At 40.3% G+C, this 18,982-nt stretch overlaps 1 protein-coding gene across 1 annotated transcript; it reads left to right on the top strand.

Moving 5' to 3' along the window:
* The first annotated feature begins 8,275 nt into the window (after positions 1-8,275).
* On the top strand, positions 8,276-18,434 carry RAB9B (RAB9B, member RAS oncogene family). The gene is made up of 3 exons (XM_004443727.2): positions 8,276-8,420; positions 13,687-13,753; positions 14,954-18,434. The coding sequence occupies exon 3, from the start codon at positions 14,996-14,998 to the stop codon at positions 15,599-15,601; it is 606 nt and encodes a 201-aa protein (XP_004443784.1). The 5' UTR covers positions 8,276-8,420; positions 13,687-13,753; positions 14,954-14,995; the 3' UTR covers positions 15,602-18,434.
* The last annotated feature ends 548 nt before the right edge of the window (positions 18,435-18,982 follow it).

Here is an 18,982-nt window from a genome sequence, read left to right on the forward strand (position 1 = left end):
GCTTTCTGGATTGTATGGTAAGAATATGTTTAGTTTTATAAGAAACCACCCAATTGTCCTCCAATGTGACTGAAACATTTAGATTTTTATCTACTCGATTGTAAATCATGAGACTCATGTCTATTTTTGCTCACCATCAGACTCCTAGGGTCTGGAGCAGGGCCAGGCACAGAGTAGGCACTTATATTTGCTGAATAGGTGGATGAATTAATTACCTGAATTATGGAATCAAGGACATGCTCACTAAATTTGTAAATGAAACCAAATTAGGAGATGAGGCTAGAATCTTAAAATACATAGTAAGAATTTTACGTGACCCTGACAAATGGGAGAAATGGCTAGAAATAAAACAAAACGAGCATTGATAGGGTAAAATAGGTAACCATTTTCAGAAATGATTGTTAATACAAATGTGGTCAAAATGTAGTCAGTATTTGTATTGACTTCATGTCTAGCCACCATATTTCTAGAGGAATGGTGACAAAGTTGTGGGTGTTGGTGGGGAAGAGAAGAATGAAGGATCTAAAAACCAGATCCACATGAAGAATGGTTAAAGGACTTGCAGATACTTAAGCTGGGGAAAAGAAGAATTAAAGGGTATATGAGAGCAACCCAGATATTTGGAGGTCTATTAGATGTTGAAGAGGGATTGCATTGGCTAGTACATGATGTACAGATTGCCACCATCCCACTTCTGTCCCCACAGCAGACATCACAACACATTTTCCCATTGTAATCCAAGCAGTATATATCAATTGATCTAAATTGGCAAATGAGGTGAAACTGTCAAAAATATTAGTTAAGCAAACAAGCTTTTATGCTATATGTAAAATTTAAGAAAACAATTTTTATTTCTAAGGCAATAGGAAGATGAAACTATCTTAACTCTAACTTGACAATCAAGGTAAACTGATCTTGGGGCCAGCCTGGTGGCATAGTGGTTAAGTTCGTGTGCTCCACTTTGGCAGTCCGGGGTTTGTGGGTTCAGATCCCAGGCACGGACCTACACGCTGCTCATCAAGTTCATCAAGCCATGCTGTGGTGACATCCCACATACAAAAAAAAAAAAATAGAAGAAGCTTGGCACAGATGTTAGCTCAGGGACAATCTTCCTCAAGCAAAAAGAGGAAGAGTGGTAACAGATGTTAGCTCAGGGCCAATCTTCCTCACCAAAAAAAAAAAAGGTAAACTGATCTTTTATAGGCTTAGAACACAATGCTTTCTTTAAGAAAAGTTGAGTAAGCTTACTTTGGATGTTTTACATTAGCCAACACAATTTTCAAAACATTAATTTTCATACAAACCACCACATTATGACTTACACATTCATCTGAACAATGTTTTGCAGCATTTGCAACAACTTTAAGACAACAGATCTGCAATGTTCTCAAAAGAAAAAGAAAGCGAAATATTGACTCTTTCAGCCTTAGAGAAATTCTTATCTTTTGAAAGAGAAATTGTTGGTATCTTAGTGAACAATGACTTCTTGCACAGAGATGCTGAGCATTGTATTTGTTTTGAATTTTATTCTTTTAACCTGCATTCTTGCTGAATAGCAACCTATTTTTAGAAGCTACTCACCATCCTCAAAGGAGAAACTTGTATTTCTGATTTTACTTTTCCTTAAATTAAGAGATACTTCTAGAAAACCTATCTGCCATCTCTGAGGTCAGAACTAGTACCCAAAGAGTGGGAGTTAGAGGTTGCAGATTTCATCATTTCATAAGTAAGAATTTCTAGCGAAGTAAACTGTCTAAATAATAGAATGGGCTACTTCTGAACTCATTAATCAGAGGCTGAATGACCACAAGTCAGGGAATTGTAGAAGGGATTCCTGTAATAGGTGAGAGGCTAGAAAAAAGTTCATGGTTCCTAAATGCTTATACATGGCCAGCTTATCAGAATCCTCTAGGGAACTCATTAAAAACTTACATTCCTGGGCCCCCCCACTGCAGAGATTTCAAAGTCCGGCACTTGGAATCTATACTTTTGATAAATTCTGTATGTGATTTTGATGTGTAGCTAGGTTTGGGAATCAACGGATTAGATAATCTCTAACATCCTTGCCCAAACCAAAAGTCTATATACTGAATTCTGAAGATAGCAGGGAGAGGTGGGTTTTCTATTAAAGGGGGACTTCAAAGCGTAGAAAGACTGTGGTGAATAGGCAAGATGTAGGATATTATCCTTAGTTTTCCAGGTTCCAGAAATTTCAAAGGAGACTGATACATCCTAATCACAGTCATGATGGCCATATGACAATTTGTCTACTTACAATGGATAAATTATAAATTTACAAAGTTTTTATATGTGTTTTAGGATCAGGTTGTAAATTTCTACAAACAAGCCAGCTAGAATTCTGGAAGACATTGCACTGAATCTTTAGATAATTCAGAGAGTATTGCCATCTTAATGATGTTAAGCCTTCTGATCCACAAACATGGGATGTCTTTTAATTTATTTAGATCTTATTTAATTTCTTTCAACATTTTGTTGTTGTTGTTGTTGTTTTGTGAGGAAGACCAGCCCTGAACTAACATCTGATGCCAATCCTCCTCTTTTTTGCTGAGGAAGACCAGCCCTGGGCTAACATCCTTGCCCATCTTCCTCTACTTTTTATGGGACGCGGCCACAGCATGGCTCGACAAGCGGTGCCTCCGTGGGCACCCGGGATCCGAACCTGCAAACCCTGGGCCTCCGAAGCGGAGCACGTGCACTTAACTGCTGCACCACTGGCTGGCCCCAACATTTTGTTGTTTTTAAGAGTATAAATTTTGCACTTCTTTTTCAAAATTTACTCCTAAATATTTTATTTTATTTATTCTATTTTATTATTTTTTGGTGAGGAAGATTAGCTCTGAGCTAACATCCATGCCCATATTCCTCTACTTTATACATGGGACGCCGCCTCAGCATGGCTTAATAAGTGGTGCATAGGTCCGTGCCCAGGATCTGAACCTGTGAACCCTGGGCTGCCAAACCGGAGCGCAGGAACTTAATCACTACGCCACTGGGCCGGCCCCATGTTTTATTCTTTTTGATACTCTTGTAAATGCAATTTTTTTCTTACTTTCATTTTCAGATTCTCTCTTGCGATTTATTTGTTGAAGAAACCAACAAATTTTTTTTGTAGAGTTCCTCTCCCCGTCATCTCCACTCTAAACCCAAGTCTGGACATTCTTGCTTACATCCTTGTGATGTCATTTAACATCTTTGTCCTTACATTTTCCTAAAAATTCATAGTTATATCTAGAGGCTTGAGCAGATGCAAATTCTATTTTTTGACAAAAATACTTCATAGGCACTGCTTTGTTTGTCCATTAAGAGTCATATGATATTTGGTTATGACTCTTTTTGTAATGCTAGCAGACATTGATGATCATTGCCTAGATCCATTAATTCATGACCATTGTAAAATTCTATCATTCCTTCTTAATTTATTACCTGAAAATCTTCTACTAAAACAATATTTTCCTCACAAACCATTCGGTTACACACAGAAAGAATGTGTAGAAGAAAGGCAGGTTAAATGTTTGATTCATTATTTTATTTACCAGTTTCAAAATAATGAGCTAGTTTTCTAGCTTTCTCCAAGTTGACCAATTACACTTTTAAGTATCATTATGAACTCATATATTTAAACATATTTGATATATTTCAATCCATTGTAGTTATTGTCTTTACTGACGCTCAAATCACTTCATGTTTGGCTAGAGAGAGTCTCTTCAATTTGGCTCACAAGTCCTTTTGACACAACCCTAGTAGTGTTCTTGTATAGGGAAAAACCCAATCGCAAGTCCAGGTTGTTGCTAGAGTGGCTCACAGAACTCAGGGAAACACTTACTTATGTTTACCAGTTTATTAAAGGATACGATAAAGAATACAGATGAACAGCCAGATGAAGAGCTACATAGCGCAAGGTCTGGGAGGGTCCCAAGTGGAGGAGCCTCTGTCCCTGTGGAGTTGGGGTGCATGACCATCTTGATACGTGGATACGTTCACCAACCTGGAAGCTCTTCAAATTCCATGCTTTTGGGATTTTATGGAGGCTTCCACACATAAGCATGATCAGTTATTAATTCCATTTCCAGCCCCTCTCCCCTCTCTAGAGAAGTGGGGGGTGGGGCTAAAAATTCTAATTCTAATTATGGCTTGGTTTTTCTGGGGACCCACTCCCATCTAGGAGCCATCTAAGAACACACCCAGAGTCGCCTCATTAGAACAAAAGACACTCCTATCATCCAGGAAATTCCAAGGGATTTAGGAGCTCTGTGTCAGGAACTGGGGTCAAAGACCAAATATTAGAACAAAAAAATGCTCCTAGTGCTATTATCACTTAGGAATTTACAAGGGTTTCAGGACCCCTGTGCCAGGAACCAGGGGGAGACACCAATACATATATTTTCTATTATCTCACAGATCCTTAGCTTCTTTGCTCTCTGGTGTGACAAGATATTCCAGGTTCGTTTAGGGTATTTCTTGCCACAGACCTGAATCAGCCATTTCTCTAAGATACTTGGTTCCTTTCATTGGGAAATAGTATTTAGAATTTCAATCTGGGCACTAGAGGTACTCTTTGGCACTGAGATTTTCACTGTTTCTAAGTGTTTTCCGTGAACAGAGCTTGAAAATACATATGTTTTAAAAATAATAAAACTGAGTTTATACTGTGCTTTCAATAATTGGATTATCTTCAGAGATCTTTCCATCAGACTATGGGAAAACTTGCAAAGTATCCTTATTCCACACAATTATCCACATGTCAAGTGGTAAAAAATTATTGTGTCGCCAGAACCAGTGACTTGCTTTTGGACAATGGTAGGTAAATATTGACAAATTCTTACTGTCTAATTTCCTTTTTACATATCTATGGCTGCTGTATTTTCTGGATAAAACATCAGGTGGTCCCATAAGTATTATTGTAAATATTGGGACAACAGAATAAAATATTCAAAATCAGAACTATCTGGAAAATATGAAGTGTATAGTTGCCATATAAATACTCTAGGCCAAGGATGGCAAACACATTGCCTCATCTATGGTAGTCATCACTAACTAATCACTCTTTCCTACTGAGCTGGATGTACCTTGGAATCCACCACAGCACAATTCTCCAGAAAGCCACTATAAATCAATCTGAGTGGCCAAGCAAGATGACATACATTGCCATCCATGTTTAAGGCAAACCAATGTCCTGTTATCACATTACAACTTTGTGCAATTGATTAAGACAATAGTTGCCCAATTGGGTTCTGAGGTGTACTAGTCCTGTTAACAGGCGCTCCCTAAACAAAAGGAATTTGTGGTCACAAACGTTTGGGAAATGTTGGGTTTAAAATAAGTGGTTTCTTTACTGCAGGATTCCAAGAGCTTTTAATGTTCTAATATGCAATGTGACTTTCCAGGAAGGGAAATAGTATGAAGTGTTTATGAATTTATTTGAACCCTTCCTGGAACTCTTGTTCATAAGCATTTTATGAACACTGTATCAGCCTTTTCTTTTATATTAATTGCATTACAGTTATGTCTTATTTAAGTCCAGGTCAATGTATTTAAAACCAAATCAGGATTGGGGACTTTTGGAGATTGAATTCATACATTGAATGTTGATTTTTTTGCAGTATGATTTTTTTGCATGTGTGTGTCATTCTCCAAAGGGAACATTTCTCCAGTCTCCAAAGGCTATCTTGGTTTAGCCTCTTATCTACTGACCTCACTATGATTCTATTTTTGGCAGTAAAGTGGTGTGCGTGTGTGTGTGTGTGTGTGTGTGTGTGTGTGTGTAATGTGTTACAAAGGTAGGATTATATTCTTTCCTTATGCATGGAAGCATTATTAATGGAGGGTATGGTTTGACAGACCTCAATGATGAAACATTTGGAATAGTCCAGTCTGAGAGCCACAAAACCACCAACAGCTGTTACTTTGAAACTTTGAGCTATCCACTTTGTGCTGTTCCCTCATAAATAGTGGTAATCATGTTGTTTCTATTCTAAACGGATGGTAGTTGCTTTTCAAGTGACCTCTGGAGACTCTTGTAACATAGGATTTGCAGTTAGGAGTCTTTGGGCTAACATAGGATTTTACCTACGCCTAGGGGTTCCAACACTCTGCAAATATGTAATGCCTTCAGCAGTTATGAGCTTCTAACTACAGAACTGGGTATCCAAGGCTAGAAATTAAAAGGCCCTTAAAACTTGCAAGCAGTTTTGGGGGATTCTCAGAGATAATTAATCTGTTGGAAAATAACATCTATGAGAAAAGGACAAAGGAGTCTAGATTCGCCTCAAGATGAGAGGATCTAATATGAAGGACTTTTAATTTTGAGCAGTTCACAATTTATTGTAGTGCAGAAAGAAAGCATTGGAACATCAACATATTTATTTTTTATCATTCTTTTTAAATTTCTATTTTGGAGTATTTTTAATGTATATGTACTATAATGTATATATAATGTGATGTATAAAGTATATATGCACAGTAGTACATGTATACAATCCATAAATATATATAAATATATTGGTGCCCATGCTTAAAAGTTTTCTTTTATTACAGATAAGAATGGGTGAGTAAAAAATTAATTTAGAGGACTATGTGCCTCTCTTCTCCATCAGAAGAATGTTTTGGTGTGTTTGTTTGTGGGGCATAACTGGTTTAAGTAGGAGCACAAGGGATTCAGTTAGATCCATTCATTTTATTTTAAAATAACAATAATTGTTGATGCTACAAAATTAATTCATATTAAACTAATATTTTCTGAGCATGTCCTGTGTAACAAGCATTGCCCTAGGTTCTGGGGATTTGATGGTGAATCTAAACAGTCAGTCCTTGACTTTATACTAGTGCACTATAGTTTAGTGGAGGAAGGCAGTTGTCAATCAAATAATCATACATTTAAATATCTCATCATAGGGCCGGCCCCGTGGCTTAGCGGTTAAGTGTGCACACTCCGCTACTGGCGGCCTGGGTTCAGATCCTGGGCGCGCACGGACACACCGATTCTCCGGCCATGCTGAGGCTGCGTCCCACATACAGCAACTAGAAGGATGTGCAACTATGACATACAACTATCTACTGGGGCTTTGGGGGGGAAAAAAAAGGAGGAGGATTGGCAATAGATGTTAGCTCAGAGCCGGTCTTCCTCAGCAAAAAGAGGAGGATTAGCATGGATGTTAGCTCAGGGCTGATCTTCCTCACACACACAAAAAAAATCTCATCATAAACAGGTAAGTATTATGAAGGAAAAGTACAGCAAGCTCCGGGATGCTACAAGAGAATAAATCCAGGCACTTTCTCTATTCTGGGGTTACTGAGGAAGGTAACCCTGAGGAAGTGACATTTAAGCTTCGGCCTGTGGGACTGACTGAGTGGCTGACTTATGAAGAGGTAGAGAGAGAGTGGCTTAGATGGAGCGAGGACATGTGTGAGGGCCCTGAGGGGGCACATGGTGAGTGAGGGGCGGGACCACACAGGCACAGGTTCTCAGACATCAGGGAAGCTTCAGAGATGGATCTATCTGATGGGGTGCAGGCTAAATGACCCCAGGAGCTCCATACTCTTTTGATTTCAGGAAAAAATCACAAACTAGTTGGAGGTACAAGAGGGTCGCAGAAGACAACAAGGGACTGGCTGGGTGGCTAGGCACAATTGGAACATTGCATTCTACCCCAGCAACATTTCGGGAAACCTCAGGTAATGCTCTCTGCGTGGTAACTGGTAAGGGTAAAGGGCAGTGTGTCTTCTATGCTTGAGCTACATACAGATGTGAACCTTTCCTTTTGGATTGCCATGAGAATGTCACGAGCAGTAGCCAGCTAGAGGGCCTAGTAATGTGTTGTGATCATGTATTTCCCTGAGTTACCTGAAACAAGAGGATGTATGTGCTATCTTCTTGGCAAAAGAAGAGCGTTTGGAAGTAAGGTAAATGAGGTAGGTCGAAGGGTAATCGCAGGAAACGGGGCTGTGGCCCCAGGCCGCAGAGGAGCTAAGTGGGAGAGCAGTATTTGACGGTCCATTGTCGCTGTGCCTACTAATCGGCGAGGGGAGGAGAGGAGGACAAGGGAGACCAGGGTTGGACACTGAGCATGAAAGAGAGCGGGCGAGCCAGGGAGCGCTCTCGACACGCGAGGGCGGGAGGCGGCTACGCCGGGTCTCCAGGCGCCGAGAAAGGGGCACGAGGAGGCGGCGCGGGCCCCGCCCCCTCCCCTGGCGGGCGCGGGCGCGAGACGCTGCGCGGCGGCAGCGGCGGGCGCGAGCGGCAGCTGTCAGGCCGCCGAGGTCCAAGCTGCACTTGCTGCCCCATTGAAGACGAGGAGACAGCAGGAACGGTGACGGTGTCGCTGAGGAGCCAAACGGCCAGCACGCAAAGCTGACCTGCCTGGCACCCGCGGCCCTCTCCGGTCTCTCTCCCATTGTACTGGGTAAGGTGCCGGTGCGTGGGCAGGGAGAGGGGCTAGCGACCGGCGGACGCGGGAGGCCGGGAGGTGGGAGGCCTGTGGGAAGAGGGAGAAAGGGAGGTCCAGGTGATCCTCGGAAGCACTTGCACCTTGGGAAGGGGGCCGAGGCGCTGCAGGGGTCGGAGCTGGGGAGTAGGTGACGGTGGAGGGGGGCGTTGCTGAGTAATCCCGAGCGGCTGCCAAAGCCCGGCAGAGAGGCGCAGGGCTCCGTGGGGAGCGGGTGTGGCTCAGTGCGCATGCGCCACAGCCGCTCGTTCTGAGAGCTGCGGGTGAGGTGAGAGGGAGGACCCGGGTCGGAGGTAGTTGGAACTATACGTGACATCTCACTTTCTAGATCCCCAGTGCTTACACTGCTCCTTTCATAGAGATGACAGCATTCTCAGTCTTCTAAGGAAGCTTCTTTTCCCTGTACCCTGCTCACTTAATGTCACCCAAACCTTACCTACCTATTTGTCTTCAGGTAGTCTACTTGGGAAGTGGCCTAGGGACAGTGCCAAATAGCTATCTAGTGTGCCTTCGGGCTCATAGCCCCAGAGCTGTCGTTGTGAAGAGTGAAAAGTTAGAGGTGAAATTCCACATTGGACCCTTCTAGTTGCATATAGTATATAAACATATGCATAAAAGTAGGAATAGCATTTCAGTGGCATGACAGCTGTGGCATTTGGACTCAGAGCATGGATGTAGCTAATAACTCGGTAGCTCCACAGAATGAATACAGTGCGTCAGAGGGCTTCCCCGCTGCGGAACCACCTCCCCTCCACGCCAAGCATCAGGTAGTATTGGAAACAACCTACACCATTTAAGGTAGAGGGTCTCAAAGATCCAATCATTTCTTATTTGTATTGATTTTTACATAGATTAAAGAAAGCCCCGCCCAGTTCTCCAGTGCAATATTTCCAAATATTGTGCCAGGAATCAACAGTGAGTTGAGTAGCCTCAACTAGTGTGTCACCACAAGATGGGCTTTCCCCATAGGTCCCACCATGGCTCCTCACCTGTGCAGAGTGCCACCAGGGCCGCTCTCATCCACTGCCTAGCCTGCCCCCGCTGCTCTTCCCTCATCCCCAGCCTTGCAGTACACATCCCTCTCAAGACTTGCTCCCAAACAATCTGTACTATGGATTTGAGCGTCGTTCCAACCATGGCAACTACACGGACATTGCCAATTCGCTTTTCTATCTCTCTTCTCTCCATCATCACACTAAAATGTACTATTTTCAAAGGTTCAACCTTTTACTCGTCATTGTACTGCCTCCTCCCTCATCTCCACCCCTACCCGCAATCATCCCCAACTAAATACAATAATTTTATTTTATTTTATTTTATTTTATTTATTTATTTTTCCCCCAAAGCCCCAGTACATAGTTGTATGTCATAGCTGCACATCCTTCTAGTTGCTGTATGTGGGATGCGGCCTCAGCATGGCTGGAAGAGTGGTGCCTCGGTGCGCACCCGGGATCCGAACCCGGGCCGCCGGCAGCGGAGAGCACGCACTTAACCGCTAAGCCACGGGGCCAGCCCCTAAATACAATAATTTTAATAAGCCTGTGTGGGTGCGGGCATAGGAGATTCATAGGGTTTCAAGTGTGCTGAAAAACAAAGAAAGCTAGGGTGTATGGGTTATGTGAATTCCTTTTTGTGTGTGTATGAGGAAGATCAGCCCTGAGCTAACATCCGTGCCAATCCTCCTCTTTTCCTGAGGAAGACCTGCTCTGAGATAACGTCTATTGCCAATCCTCCTCCTTTTCTTTTTTTCCCCAAAGCCCCAGTAGATAGTTGTATGTCATAGCTGCACATTCTTCTAGTTGCTGTATGTGGGACGCGGCCTCAGCATGGCCGGAGAAGCGGTGCGTCTGTGCGCGCCTGGGATCCGAACCTGGGCCACCAGTAGCGGAGCTCAACCGCTAAGCCACGGGGCCAGCCCCTATGTGAATTCCTAATACACCTTATTGTCGAGACTTAGACCCTAATTGGGAAAAAAAAAGTGATTAAACTATCCTCAGAGAAGGCTTGTTAATCTATTTTGGGGAGTGGGGTAGGAAAGGAGAATTACATCCCTAGGATATTTGAGTCAGTTAAAGCCAGATCCTTCTCTGAGTAGGACCAAAATCAGAATAAATATTTTAGTCCAAATCCTAACTTGATGTGGGACCCATAACGGGTGCATAAAGGGATTTGACTTTCCTGTTAAGTGTACGTAGGGTTATCAAAGAATTCCTTTGCCTGCTTAATGCTATCTTCTTTTAAGATTTGACTTAAATTTGGCATATTCTGAGGGAGGAAGAAAATTGTTTGATTTGCTTTTATACTATGCTAGTTCTTTTTAATTTAAGTATGTACTAAAGGATATCACACTCATTTTCAAACAATGATGATGATGATGATGATAGGGATGATGATGGGGTTGCCAGCACTCACTGAAAACATAAAGTCGAGATAATTATTCTGTTCTTGGTTTTGGTGGGAATGGAGAAATCTATATATTTATTTTTAAAATCTGAGGGGACGGGGAGGGAAACTCGAGCATTTCCACTGACTTTCAACAGGTGGAATTCCTGTTAAGTCCCATCTAGAAAATGATCCAAATAAGTCCATAACTTCTGCTCTTTAGTCACCTTATAAATAATAGTATTTGGACATCTTACAGAACTGTGGAGCTATTGTACCTTGGCATCAATTCAGAGGCATTAGTTCTGGGCACCTACCTAGACAGTTAATTAATGAACAAATATTTATTGATTCTCCATATGGAGGACCCTGGTGCTGCATGCTGAAGGGGCTTCAAAGACATACACAAACAAGGGCCTTACTATCCAGGAATTTAAAATCTGGTTGTGTAGGAAAGACATACTTGGAAAAAAAGGTTTTGTTAACAAGATAAGTCAGTATAATGATGCTATTTCAACTGTAAATCATGAGATCTGAAACTTATATGTTAATTTTAAACTCCTTGAGGGTAAGACCTTACCTTAAACACATATGCAATTTCGATAGTGTCTACACCTGGTGGGTGCTGAAGTGATGAAGCTTTGCAAAGTAGATTAGGTAGGGAGAAACCAGAGGCAGGGGGAGGAGAGCCGGGAAGCTTTCACCGTAGATTAGATGCAAGGAGATGTGGGCCAAAATGAGGATGGTAGGAGAGGACTGGAAAAGGATAAACCAAGGAAAAATCAGCAGGATTCAGTGACTGAAGGCAAGGAGACCAGCCTAAACTGTATTCATTTCTACCTCCAGCAAACAAATAGGAGTTGGAGACAGCAGAGGAGAGTGGAGGGTCACCTTAGTAAGGACACAGCACATAGTAAGCACTCAAATGTGTTCTCAAGCATCAGTAGCAGAATTGGACCAGAAGACCCTTAAAGGCCCCTCCAACGCTGGGATTCTGTGGTATACGCAGATGCTCAAAATTGTTGGGGAACAAGAAGGCTCTCTCACATATGGAAGAAAGAGAAAAGGAAGAATTGTTATCCTCCCACTGGCAGGCCCTTTCTGAAACGGGTCAATACTGAGCCACAAGGCCTCTACCAGTGGATGAAAGGAGGTGGAGGAGCAAGAACAAAAATCTCAAACCAAAAATTTCAATAAATGCATCTAACTCTTTGCAAACTTCATAAGTTATTCATTTTCCCCCAAATCCTGTGAGTTAAGTAGGGCAGGTATTATCAGCTCTGTTTTTATATAGAAGATATTGAAACACAGCAAGATTAAATGACCTGCCCAAGTTCATAAAATAAATGAATGAGAAAGCAGTGATGGAGACTCTTGTCTCCTGATTGCTGCCAGCCCAGTGCGTTTGACACCGAACCGCATTGCTTTTCCTCCCTTTTCCCTGGTATAGAGCCTATATACCCAGAAGTTATATGTGCACATGACCAAGTATGGAATGCACAAGCAACTGCAGCATTATCTCAGATAGTTATTAATACTTCATCATTATTCCTGGAGCTGAGTATTTGGTTTCCATATTCTCTCAGTCCTTGACCCATCATTTGAGTTTATCCACCGCCAGGGAAATTAGAGTTAGTGAGTCATTTAATGACATGAACACCTGTTTACTAGGAACTTAAGGAAGCTCATTTGGCATGGCCTTTAATAGTAACTGTCAGTTTGTACTTCCTTCTGTTACTTTTTAAAGTGCGAGTTCAAGAGTTCTGCTCTGTAAAATTATCCTACAGACCTGTATAAAAAATAAGGAAGTATGCTAACACTTGTTTCATCTCCATTTAAAGAAATGTTTGTTACTTGACCTAGTTCCAAAGGCAGCAATTTGAGAGCAGAAAAAAAGAAGACAATAATCAGGAATTGTAGGAAACTTGAGAATTTTTTAGAATAGGTAGACCAAGAAGGAGGATAAAGCCTATCAATTTAGAAAACATTATTTAAATTCATAATTACTGATTTAGATCTCTAATGAAGCCCTTATTATATGCTTTATCTATACGTGAAAAAAATAACATGAGATTATTAAGCAGCAGAGATTTCTTAAAAGCTTCTTTATTCCTCATTAAGAAAGAACACTCAACAAATCTAGAAACTGTTTTTCTTTTTAGATCAGTACTCTTGATGCTGCTTAAATAAGACTCTTGCCATAATTAGCTATAATGCTAAATGAAGTTGTGTTTGAATTTCATAAAACCAGCTAAAACCTGTGTTCAAGACAAGTGATCGAAATTAATGAGTAAAATGATTAGCCAATAGTCTATATCGTAAACAGGGAATCCCCAAACATAATATTTTCTTCTGTGATCTTGTGGAATTAATTGTAGACACAACCTCGAGGCAGGTTGGTGAGTGCATTCATAACTTGTTTGGAGATGGGAACACTGGTAGGTATAAAGGGAAGGAGTTTCATCTCTGACTTAGAATTTCAACATATCTTAGACTCCTCTGTACTTCCCCTTTCCTGAATATCATCTACTGTGAATATCATCTACTTTCTTTGATTTACTTTTACTTTGAATGGAGAGTTCAATGGAGAGACAAAATAAAACTTTAAAAATCATATAAAGTACACTCAAGTTAAGACAAGTTAAAATTATTGCAGCAAAATTATTTTGTCCATGTTAAACATTTGTAGCATTTTGAACTCTTAAGTATATTTGTGAAAAGTATCCTCTGTAGGTGAGTTGAGGTTGATCTGATTTTTTCCTGACATGTGTATTTATATATATAGCCTTGATTTATTTTATTATAGATTTTTAACAATGATGTTTCCCAATCTGTTTTTTAGAACCCTGAAAAGAAGGAATAAAACAACAACAAGAAAAAGACTAAGATTGTGACAAAGACCCAACTGGGTAGGTGTATATTTTATACTCAACTGGGTAGGTGCATATTTTATATTTTTATATTTGATCTCTTAAAAATGAATATTTAGAAAAATAAATGGTTAGTACACATGCACACCAACATAATTTTAAGAACTACTGAGGTTTTTTTAAAATTACATTTCAAATGTGTGTGGCTCCAGAAGCTCTTTTGCATGTGCTCTTTTGATTAGTTATTAGTTTTCATCTCTTTGAGTCTCTGGCATAAATAACACCCAATTAACATCATCACTGTTGAGTTCCCACAATGGTCCTAGTGTGAGCATACCTAACAGAATCTACTACAAGGTAGTTTTTCAGTAAACATTTGATCTTTGTATTTTAAGATGCATTCTAGGTATTCCATGTATGGACATGTTGTGGAGGTAACAAGAAGGGTACTGTATAATTATTGCACTTTAGAGTTTACAGTATGTTTTCATTGGTGCTATTATGAAATTAGAACCTAAATTCAAAAATTAATAAGCTATTCTAGATTTTCCTTCTCAGTGATACCTGTTATAATGGTACCAGTCAACAATCATCAACTTAAGTGCCATTGTTCCATGAAAAAATGATTATCGATGATCCTTTACTTGTGAGGGTATCAATATAATACCCTCAAGTATTATACCTGCAAGTATAATGGGGGCAAATACCTAAGAAACTTGACCTTTTTCTCTTTTCCAAGTTCTGGGGTCCAGTCTAGTTCTGGGGTCTACTGACAGAATCAAGATTCAAGCTTATGCAGCTTTCTCTCCTCAATAATTCTTGGGTCCGTCAGGAAAAGACTTCAAATGCCAAATAAATTTCGTACTATTTGCCTCTTGTTTGGAACTGTCCAAACTGGAAACTGATATGGTTACACATTTGAGTGGCATTCCTGTTCTAGGCTCTCTTCTCTAGAATAGGGTCAGAACTGAACCAAATTACAGCACCATCTGCTAGTCCGTTTACCCGTGGCATTCAGCCATTTTCCTGGCACAGGCAAGAGACTTCAGAAAAAAACAGGACCTATTTTCCCCCTTATGCAAAAAGAGTTTTATTCCTTCTGCTGTACTATATCATTTAATGAGCATGAATCAAGAGAAGTTAAATTAGAAGGCCTCACAATTTAGAGAAATTTACTATGAAGTTGATTTCGGTGTCAGGTTTAACTGTTTTCCCTCCTACTTTTTCTTTTATTTTCAGGTTCTCTTGGTTATAAACTCCTCCCCATCTGGTGCTGCAACAATGAGTGGTAAATCCCTGCTCTTAAAGGTCATTCTCTTGGGTGATGGTGGAGTTGGGAAAAGCTCACTCATGAACCGTTATGTAACCAATAAATTTGACTCCCAAGCTTTTCACACCATAGGGGTAGAGTTCTTAAATCGAGATTTGGAGGTAGATGGACGTTTTGTAACTCTCCAGATCTGGGACACTGCAGGGCAGGAACGTTTCAAGAGCCTTAGGACACCCTTCTACAGGGGAGCAGACTGCTGCCTCTTGACCTTCAGTGTGGATGACCGGCAGAGCTTCGAGAACCTTGGTAACTGGCAGAAAGAATTCATCTACTATGCAGATGTGAAAGACCCCGAGCACTTTCCCTTTGTAGTTCTGGGTAACAAGGTAGACAAAGAGGATAGGCAAGTGACTACTGAGGAGGCGCAAGCCTGGTGCATGGAGAATGGGGATTACCCTTATCTAGAAACAAGTGCCAAAGATGATACTAATGTGACAGTGGCCTTTGAAGAAGCTGTCAGGCAGGTGTTGGCTGTAGAAGAACAGCTGGAGCATTGCATGTTAGGTCACACTATTGACTTGAACAGTGGCTCCAAAGCAGGATCTTCATGCTGTTAAAAGTAGGAAGCCTTTTAAAAGTGTTCCCCAAACTGGTCAGTCAGTAGTGTAAGAATAACTGTGCCCTTCTAAAAGTGCACACACACCCAAAAGGGTAAGAGATAAGGTTGTGATTGCAAATCAGAGCCTTTCAAATTGACGTTGTAGGGTGATTAAAAAAAAAAAGCTTTATCAAACCAAGTGTATTTTGTGTGATTTCTGCTATTTCCTTCTTGTGTGTATCAGGACATTTCAGAAAGCTTTAGTCCTGAGAGATTTAAATATTTTTCAAATCAGTTTAAACTTAGAACCCAGCCGCATGAAGGAGTTAAAGAGCTACAGCTGTCCCTTAAAGCGTTCTATTCATCAACTAACAAATGTCACCACTGACTCTTGCCAAGCAATTTGACATTTATGCTAAAGGGGAAAAAAAAAATAAGACTCTGAGCTGTATTACAATAAAAATAATAATGCAAACAAGGGTGTCCTGAGCTTGAATTGTAAAGAGGTTGTAATGATTAGAAATGCAAAAGTATAATGATGTACACTGCCTTGTTTAAATACTTATGTATGGTTTGCTCCCATCTGAGCTTTTCAAACAATGCCATCTCAATAAGAGATACGCTAGTGACACTAGAAATTCATTCTACTCCTTGTGTTTAAAGTAACAGGGTACTAGTGAATGGATTATGCTTAAATATGCCAACCACCCTTGCAAATAAATGGTTGGTCTGCTTTTAATCATATGTCTACTTTTGCTCACAGAGATGTTGCTTCTCTGACAACCTCTTATCAATTTAATAGTGCTGCTTAGTATGTGGCTTTGGATGCAGTGCTCTCTGCTCATAATTTTGATGGTCCTTGGGTCCACCATGCTGTGCTCTCAGAGAGGCCTTCAGAAAAGCTTGGGAGATGATGGGATTTTCTCACAACGTTTCTTAACTCGAACATTTATTGTAGAAGAAGGAACTGATTTCTTGTATGTTGCATTGTATGTTCAGCTGGCCAAACCAGGACATGGAAAGTAACAAGAGAGCAGACTTTGACCCAGTGTTAGAATGAATTTCTCATCATTAGAGTTGTCCAATAGTGGAATGGACTGCCTTAATAGTGAACTCCCTTCCAGTTAAAATATTCAAGAAGATGCTGGATGACCATCTGTTAAAATGCCATAAAAAGAATTTCTGTACTGGCTAGATGTTTGGTTTAGGGTCTCTTCTGGCTCTCAGATCTATGAATCTGTAAGCTACAAACTACTTTTCAGTGCCATGTTATAGTTAGATGTATCATAAGACAACAGCTAAGACTATGGAGAGGGACTTTAAAATTTTTCAGACTATTCTGTGATCAGCATTTAACAGCAACTACATAGCTCTTTCTTTTGTTTTTGCACTACGGCAGGAAAAATTCTTGAGCTCTGAGTAATCCTTATGTACCCTGATATAAACATCCTAAAGATACCATATTAAAATACAAAAATCGTTTGTCAAATTTTGATTACCATGACTGCCATCTATATACTATATTATGAATGCAGTCTAGTTCTTGTTGGTTGATGTGTTTGTCCTGCATAGCTTTTAATCTGTACTTTTGAAACATCTATAATAAAAATATGGACCCAAGGTAGTGAAGGACAGTTAGAAATGATCCCAAAAAGAGACCAAGGCCAGGGAGGGGGCGGGAGCTTTCACAGGAATACAGCCTAGAACTCTCCATTGTAGCTACATATGGAATCAGCCTTACACAGGGGACCTTATGTGCTTTAAGAGCTCTGGGACGTTTTGGCCACATAGACAAGTGGAAGATGGTATTTCAACCTAGTCATACTCAATATTTCCAATTTAAATACAGTCGTGACACCATTGTCCAACTAACTTTGATGCCAGAAGTCAAAGCCAGAACTGGGACCCCACAGCTCTTAAGTCTTGGTCCCTATCCTGCCTATGCCTATAGCCAGCCACACTGGTTTCCAAGTTCTATGATCATTTTGCTATAATCATGTTAGGTTGAAAATCTGTACGTCAGAACTGTTAAATGCTTATTGTTTTTAAGTGCATGAGACCTGGGGCCTTCTCTTTCTACTTGCACTCCGCTTATAATAGTTTCTATTTGTAGATCTCAGGCCTTCATAAGGACCTTCATCCACTCACAAAAGTACTTGTCACTATTAGAATGGCATGTTATCATTTAAGTAAAAAAATTACATGGGTATCCCATTCATAGGCCTCCTGCCCATCCAAGACAAGTGTTAGTTTTATTGACAGGCCAGCTGAAGCCCCTTTCGTCTTAGCCATACCAATTTTTTTTCTGCCAAATCACTACACAATATCTTAATGAAAACATTTAAGTGACAAAAACAGTGGCATTTTGGTGAGTAACACTCAGTGGGGTGCTGACATATAGTTTGGGTAAGATTAAAAAACACCAAAGGCTGAAATCTGTGTGTACCAGGAACTGTGCATATAGGCTTAGAAATTGTGTACTCTAGAATGTGCAGTGCAATATTTTCAGTAGGTGTTTTTTTTAAAGAACACTAGATTTTTTGAATAAGATATTTCTAATTGGAGCTATACTGTTTTTCAGTGGCCCATTAAAACGTCATACAGAATATTTATTTAGTTTATTTTCATGTATTGGGCTAACATTTAGGGGGCCTCAGATTCCATATGTCTTCAGTGGATTGATGAATTTCAGGTTAATTTGTGCCAGCCTCAGCCATCTCTACTTTACCCTGAGGTATTCCACAATCCTCTTGTTGCAGGTGCTGCTAAAAACTCAAAATTGTGTATCAGATATTTTGTTTCAACTGTAAAAAATCACCTGTGTTAAAGTGAATAAAAAGTGCATTTTGAATAACCAGTATATAATGTTTGTGCTTCTTCTCTCCCTTTCTCTTTTTGAGCACCTGGTGGGCGTGATAAACAGTACTTATCAATCAAGTCACTCTTTCAGGCTGCCCTGAATGTGGCCTCTAGATCATTTTTTCATGTGGTACTCCAAGCAGCCACTACCTAGTGATCCGACAGATACTGTTCTACTGATTGGGAAACAGACTCAAAAGATTAAGGTGGGAACGCTCCTTTTGTGCCACTTTTTAATGCATGAAGAATATTGGGACTGTGAATTGGATCTTGACTCTCCACTTTATTTCTTCGTTATAATTTAAAACAAATGTTTAACCATCACAAAATATAAACAGAATATAAAGATGTCCTTTACTTTCTTGATTGGTATACTGTCCAGATCTTAGGAAAACATGAAAATATAGGCAAAACAAATTAGAAAATAAAGAATAATTTTGTTAAATATTCTATTCTCTTGCTTCTCACATACTGGAATTTAAAGATACTTGCACAAACATTGAATGGCTTGATTATACATAGTGGTGACTTTTAAATTATG

This window comes from Ceratotherium simum, chromosome X (assembly GCF_057802395.1).
Source record: "Ceratotherium simum simum isolate JZ-2026a chromosome X, ASM5780239v1, whole genome shotgun sequence".
Taxonomy (NCBI): Eukaryota; Metazoa; Chordata; class Mammalia; order Perissodactyla; family Rhinocerotidae; genus Ceratotherium; species Ceratotherium simum.